We start from the raw sequence: 6429 nt of genomic DNA, 5'->3' as shown, positions 1-6429 counted from the left end.
GGGTCACTATGGGTCTCTATGTGTCTCTATTTGTCTCTATGGGTCTCTATGTGTCGCTCTGTTCCCTCACTGAGGGATATGATTTAGTGTAGGGTTGTTAGAGTTAGGGTTCTGGTTATAGGGTACCATGGTTATAGGGTACTACGGTTATAGGGTACTATGGTTATAGGGTACCATGGTTATAGGGTACTATGGTTATAGGATACTATGGTTATAGGGTACTATGGTTATAGGGTTCTGGTTGGGCTGCGGTTGGACTTGATGATCTTCAAGGTCTTTTCTAACCTGGGTCATTCTATGATTCTATGATAATTATAATATAAAAAGCCAAATCCAGCAGAGCCCAGTGCACAACGCAAGGCCAGGTCTACCCAACCCGCTGTGTGCCACAACAGCTTTATATTGCAATACAGATCTGCATGGTGTACCTGCAGGGCTGGAGGCTGCGGGATGCGGCTGCGTGGCTGCTGCTCCTCCTGTCCCTGCCCTGCAGGCTCTTCGGTAGCTGAACACCCACGGTGCAGCTGACGCGCAGCAGGAGGGTGACGAAGAGCGGCGCGTAGAGCCCCAGCACCGCCGGGCCAGACTCCGGCGCAGACATGATCTCATGCAGAGCACATGTGGCCTTGGGGGGGGGGGAGAGGGTGAGAGATGGGGGAGGAGGATTAGGAGGGATCCCCCCCTGCCCCGGCCCCGCACCACGCTGCTGTCTGTTGGTAAATAGAGGAGGTTGTGGCTCCGTGCTCGCTGAGCGCATCCCAAACGCGGCCCCGATGCTCTGCAGACCCACAGGGGAATATCGAGCCGGGCTTTGGGGACACAAAGCAGAGCCCCCAGCCCCAGTTATAGGGCAGCACCCAGCTCCTCTGGGCCCAATTCACACCACTTGGGGGAGGTGGGAGCAGCGCGGGGTCGGCTGCGGGGCTGCACCAGCTGCGTCGGGTCCTTGGCAGGAGGAAACGTTCACAGCTGTTTTCCTGCTCAGGGAGCTGCCAAGCAGGGGTTTATTTTCTTTTCGGAGGGGATAAAAACGCAAAGCGCTCCCTCCCCCGCCGAGGACGGACACCTGAGAGGGTTTTACGAGCGGCGGATTAGCGCGGGGAGGCCTCACATCGCCCTGCCTTCCTCCAGACCTGCAAATGGCACGGCCCTGAGTGCACAAACAAGGGACACTCACGGCCATGGGCAGCGGCGTGGCCACGCGCTCCGAGCTGCCGCCCAGCAGGAAGGCTCGGCTCTCCTTGTACGGCACGTCCCGCGTCAGCTTCTCCAGCAGCTGCTCCAGGATCTGAGCCGTCAGGTTGGGCTCCGCCGCCAGGGCGCTCCACATGGCACACGTGTGGCTGCGGGGAGAGAGGGGATGGGTAAGGACCCTTCCAACACAACCATTGTGTGGCTCTGTGATCTGTAAGGACCCTTCCAACACAACCATTNGTAAGGACCCTTCCAACACAACCATTGTGTGGCTCTGTGATCTGTAAGGACCCTTCCAACACAACCATTCTGTGGCTCTGTGATCTGTAAGGACCGTTCCAAAACAACCATTGTGTGGCTCTATGATCCGCAAGGACCCTTCCAACACAACCATTGTGTGGCTCTGTGATCTGTAAGGACCCTTCCAACCCAACCATTCTGTGACTCTGTGATCTGTAAGGACCCTTCCAACACAACCATTCTGTGGCTCTGAGATCTGTAAGGACTCTTCCAACCTGATTCTGTGACTCTATGATCTATAAGGACCCTTCCAACACAACCATTCTGTGGCTCTGTGATCTGTAAGGACCATTCCAACCTGATTCTGTGACTCTATGATCTATAAGGACCCTTCCAACCCAACTATTCTGTGACTCTATGATCTGTAAGGACTCTTTCAACCTAACCATTCCATGTTTCCATGATCCTCATGGACCCATCCAAGCCTACCCAACCCATTCCATGGTAGTATGGTCTATAAGACTCTACCAATCCAACTATTCTGTTCTCTGTTATCTGTAAGGACCTTCACAATCCAACCCGTCCTATTGGTCTACCATCTTTAAAGACTCCTCCAACCCAACCAAACCCAGCTCATTCCATGATTTTATGGTCTGTTAAGACCCTTCCAACCAAACCATTATGTTTTCTTTGCTCTTGAAGGACCCTTCTAATCCAATACAACCCTACCAAACTCAAGCCATTCTATGGTTCCATGGTCTATTAGGAATTTTTGAACCCGACCTTTCTTTTCTCTATGATCTTCAAGGACTGTTCCAATCTATCCCAACCATGCCACTGTTATATGATCTTAATTGACCCTTACAACTCAAGCATTCCATGGCTCTACGATCTGCAAGGACCCTCCTATCCCCAACCATTTCATGGTTCTATGATCTTTGAGGACCCTTCCAACCCAACCCAGTCCAACCCAATTGTCCCACAGCTCTATGATCTTTCAGAATGCTTCCAATCCAACCATCCCATGGTTCTATGATCTTTGAGGACCCTTCCAACCCAACCCAACCCAACTCATTCCATGGCTGTACACTCAGGACTCAGCCCAGGGCCAGCTCTGACATCCCGGAGTTCTAGCTTTGCTGAGCAGCCCCACGCCACAGCCTCAGTCACCCCAACCAGACTCAGCTTTGCTCATTCACTCTTCTTACACCCCTATGCCCTGCAAACCCTCAGCAGTGAGTGGACACACTGATCCATGAGCTCCCAACAGAAATTCCAGCAGGGTGAAGGAGCCAACAAGCTTCCAGCTGCAGGTGAAGCAAAAGAAGCTGCAGTGGATGCAGGTACCTGTCGAAGGGCAGCGCGCTGCCCAGCAGGCTGGACACCACCACGCCGCTGTGCTGGGCCGCCAGGATGTACACGGTCTGCTGGGCCGCCTTGCGCACGTGCTCCTCATCCACCTCCTGCAGCTTGCTGTGGATGATGCTCATGATGTCGGGCACCTGCGGGGCAACGGGGTGGCGTTCAGATTGGGGAAGGGACATAGAGAGATATTGGAGGGAGCGTGCCGTGGTGTCCCCCTGTCCCAATGACACTGCAGGATGTCTCACGGTGCAGAGCTGCCAGTGCCCCGCTAGCATTGGTGCATATGGGGCTCAGCAGTGCTGTGGGGTTGGAACAGGATGACTGCTGAGGTTCCCTCCAGCTCAACCATCCCATGGTTCTATGATCTTCCAACTCAACTGCTCTATAGTTCTGTGTTCTTCAAGGACCCTTCCAACCCATCCCATGGCTCTATGATCGTTAAGGACACTCCAACCCAAAAATCCCATGGCTTCTTAGGATCTTTCCAACCCAGCCATCCTACTGTCCTATGATCTTCAAGGACCCTTCCCACCCATCCCATGGCTCTATGACCTTCCAACTCAACCATTCTATAGTTCTATGATCTTCAAGGACCCTTCCAACCCATCCCATGGCTCTATGACCTTCCAACTCAACCATTCTATAGTTCTAGGATCCTCAAGGACCCTTCCCACCCATCCCATAGCTCTATAACCTTCCAACTCAACCGTTCTATAGCTCTATGATCTCCAAGGACCCTTCCAACCCATCCCATGGCTCCATGACCTTTCAGGACCCTTCCAACTTCAACATTCTCCAGTTCAACAACCCCAGGAACCAGAACAGAACAGGGGACCACCCCCCCCAGCCCCACCAGCTGCATGACGCACGGCGAGGCACAGAGGAAGCTCACGCACAGCCCAGACCTGGCGGCAAATCCCCGAGCTTAGCACGGAGCTGCTGGGATTTAGCGTCAGGTCGGGTTTCAGGATCTGGGCCGGACGGGGTCCGGACGAAAAGGGAGCGATGGGGAGGGGTCAAGGGGGGAGTGGGACATTAGCAGGAGCTGCCGTGCGCAGCCTGAGCGGTGCGGGGAGAGCCGGTGTTTCCAATTAGTGCAGGAGAAAAGGGGGAGCTTAGTCCTAAGGCAGTGGATTAGACCAGAAAAAAAAAGGCCTCTTCGGAGTGGGGCACGGAATGGGACGGGGATGGGGGTGGGGATGGGATGGGGTGGGAAAGGGGATGGGATAGGAATGGAGATAGGATTGGGATGGGGTAGAAAAGGGGATGGCATGGGGAGGGGATGGCATTGGGATGTGAATGTGGAGGGGATTGGGATGGAGTGGGAAAGGGGTAGGATGGGGATGGGATGGTATCGGGATGGGGTGGGAAAGGGGATGGCATGGGGTGGGGATGGGATTGGGATGGGGTGGGAAAGGGGATGGGAATGGAGATAGGATTGGGATGAGGTGGGAAAAGGGATGGAATGGGGTGGGGAGGGGATGGGATTGGGATTGGGATAGGGTGTAAAAGGGGATGGGATGGAGTGGGGATGAGGTGTAAAAGAGGATGGGATGGGGTGGGGAGGGGAGGGGATTGGGGTGGAGTGGGAAAGGGGAAGGGATGGGAGTGGGGAAGGGATTGGGATGGGGTGGGAAATAGGATGGGATGGGGTGGGAAAGTGGATGGGAATGTCGAGGGGATTGGGATGGGGTAGTAAAGGGAATTGGATGGAGTGGGAAAGGGGATGGGGAGAGGATGGGATTGGGATGGGGTGGAAAAGGGGATGGGTTGGGATGAGGAAGGGATTGGGATGGGGTGGAAAAAGGGATGGGTTGGGATGAGGAAGGGATTGGGATGGAGTGGGGATGGAGGGGGATAAGGATGTTGATCAAAACGGGGATAGTGATGGGAGGAGTGACAGCTCCAGGGAGTGTGGGGCAGGAGATGGTACAGCCAGAGGTTCAGTGGGAATGGTCACATCCTTCCAGTGCCCAAAGGGAGTCGATAAACTGGAAAGTGACTGCACAAGGGCAGAGAGCGACGATGCAACAGAAAGGAATAGTTTCAACTCAAAAGAAGGGAGATTTGGGCTGAGATATGGGGAAATCCTTCACATGGAGGTGGTGCAGCCCCAGCACTGCAGCACGGAGCTGTGGGTCCCCATCCCTGGAGCTGCCCGAGGCCGTGGGGGGTCCTGGGCAGCCTGAGATGGGGGGCAGCCAGCACACGGCAGGGCTGGGGATGGGAGGGATGGGGACACTTCCAACCCAACTGTTGTATGGTTCTATCATCCTTAAGGACCCTTCCAACCCAACCATGCATCAACTCTTCATTTTTTAAGGACTCTTCCAACCCAAGTGTTCCATGCTTCCATGACCTTCCAGGACCCTTCCAACCCAACCCATTCCATGACTCCATGACCTTCCAGGACCCTTCCAACCCAACCCATTCCATGACTCCATGACCTTTCAGGGCCCTTCCAACCCAACCCATTCTATGACTCCATGACCTTTCTGGACCCTTCCAACCCAACCCATTCTATGGCTCCATGACCTTTAAGGTCCCTTCCAACCCAACCATTCTATGGCTCCATGACCTTTAAGGTCCCTTCCAACCCAACCTATTCTATGACTCCATGACCTTTCAGGACCCTTCCAACCCAACCCATTCCATGACTCCATGACCTTTCAGGACCCTTCCAACCCAACCCATTCCATGACTCCATGACCTTTCAGGTGTTTTCTGACCCAAACCACTTGATGAATACCGACCATATTGCCCAAACCTATCACCCCACAGCCCAGCTGCGAGGACCTGGTGCTCACTGGGCAACATGAGTGGGAGGCAGAGGGGCTGGGGCTGCCCTGGAGGGTCTCACCTTGTCCTGCAGCACGGCCCCCCGCTCCTTGAGCAGAGCGTTGATCATGACGGTGGCCGCACGGGAGCAGTTCTTGTCGGGGTCCGCCAGCCCCTCAAACATGGCGAGCAGGAGACTCATCAGCTGGTCCGGGGGGACACGCTTCCCAATCACCTGGGGGGGAGTGAGTGGTTTAACGAGGGCTGAAGTGGTTCATCCCTATGGCCACAGGTCCATCCTGCTGCAGGGCCCCGATCTCAGCCCCACAGCTCCCTGATGGCACCATGGGCAGCCCACCTGCCTGCACACAGGCTGCTGCAGGAGTGGGGCTGGGCGGCTTTAAGGTCCTTTCCAGCCCAACCCTCTCAAGGCTTTGTAATCTTTCAGGACTTTAACAAGACAACTCAATCCATTCCATGGCTCTGTGATCTTTAAGGACCTTCCCAACTCAACTCAACCTATCCCATAGCTCTGTGATATTAAGGATCTATCTGACCCAATCATTCCATGGTTCTATGACTTTTCAGGACCTTTCCAAGTCAACCCAACTCATCCCATGGCTCTGTGATCTTTAAGGACCTTTCCAACTCAACCATTCCATGGCTGTATGACCTTTTAGGTCCCTTCCTACCCAACCTACCCTACCATTTCCTGGCTCTATGACCTTCAAGAACTCTCCCAACCCATTTTATGCTTGTTTGACCTTTAAGGACCTCTCCAACCCAACCCAACGCATCCAACCCATGGCTCTCTCACCTTTAAGGACCTTTCCAACCCAACCCAACCCAACC

The 6429-nt window shown here is 54.4% G+C and overlaps 1 protein-coding gene across 2 annotated transcripts in view; it reads right to left on the bottom strand.

The window, feature by feature from the left end:
* Positions 1-6429, bottom strand: part of MROH1 (maestro heat like repeat family member 1) — a 65031-nt gene that overhangs the window by 22023 nt on the left and 36579 nt on the right. For both annotated transcript variants that reach the window (XM_015850411.2, XM_015850410.2), the window contains 4 exons: positions 5660-5812; positions 2782-2936; positions 1178-1343; positions 429-625 (listed from right to left, as the gene is read on the bottom strand). In XM_015850411.2, coding sequence (XP_015705897.1) covers positions 429-625; positions 1178-1343; positions 2782-2936; positions 5660-5812 — 671 coding nt within the window. The remainder of the gene's footprint in view (positions 1-428; positions 626-1177; positions 1344-2781; positions 2937-5659; positions 5813-6429) is intronic.

This window comes from Coturnix japonica, unplaced genomic scaffold (genome assembly GCF_001577835.2).
Source record: "Coturnix japonica isolate 7356 unplaced genomic scaffold, Coturnix japonica 2.1 chrUnrandom424, whole genome shotgun sequence".
In the NCBI taxonomy this organism is placed as follows: domain Eukaryota; kingdom Metazoa; phylum Chordata; class Aves; order Galliformes; family Phasianidae; genus Coturnix; species Coturnix japonica.
Note: the sequence above shows the minus strand (reverse complement) of the source record. Positions and strands in the feature narration are given on the sequence as shown.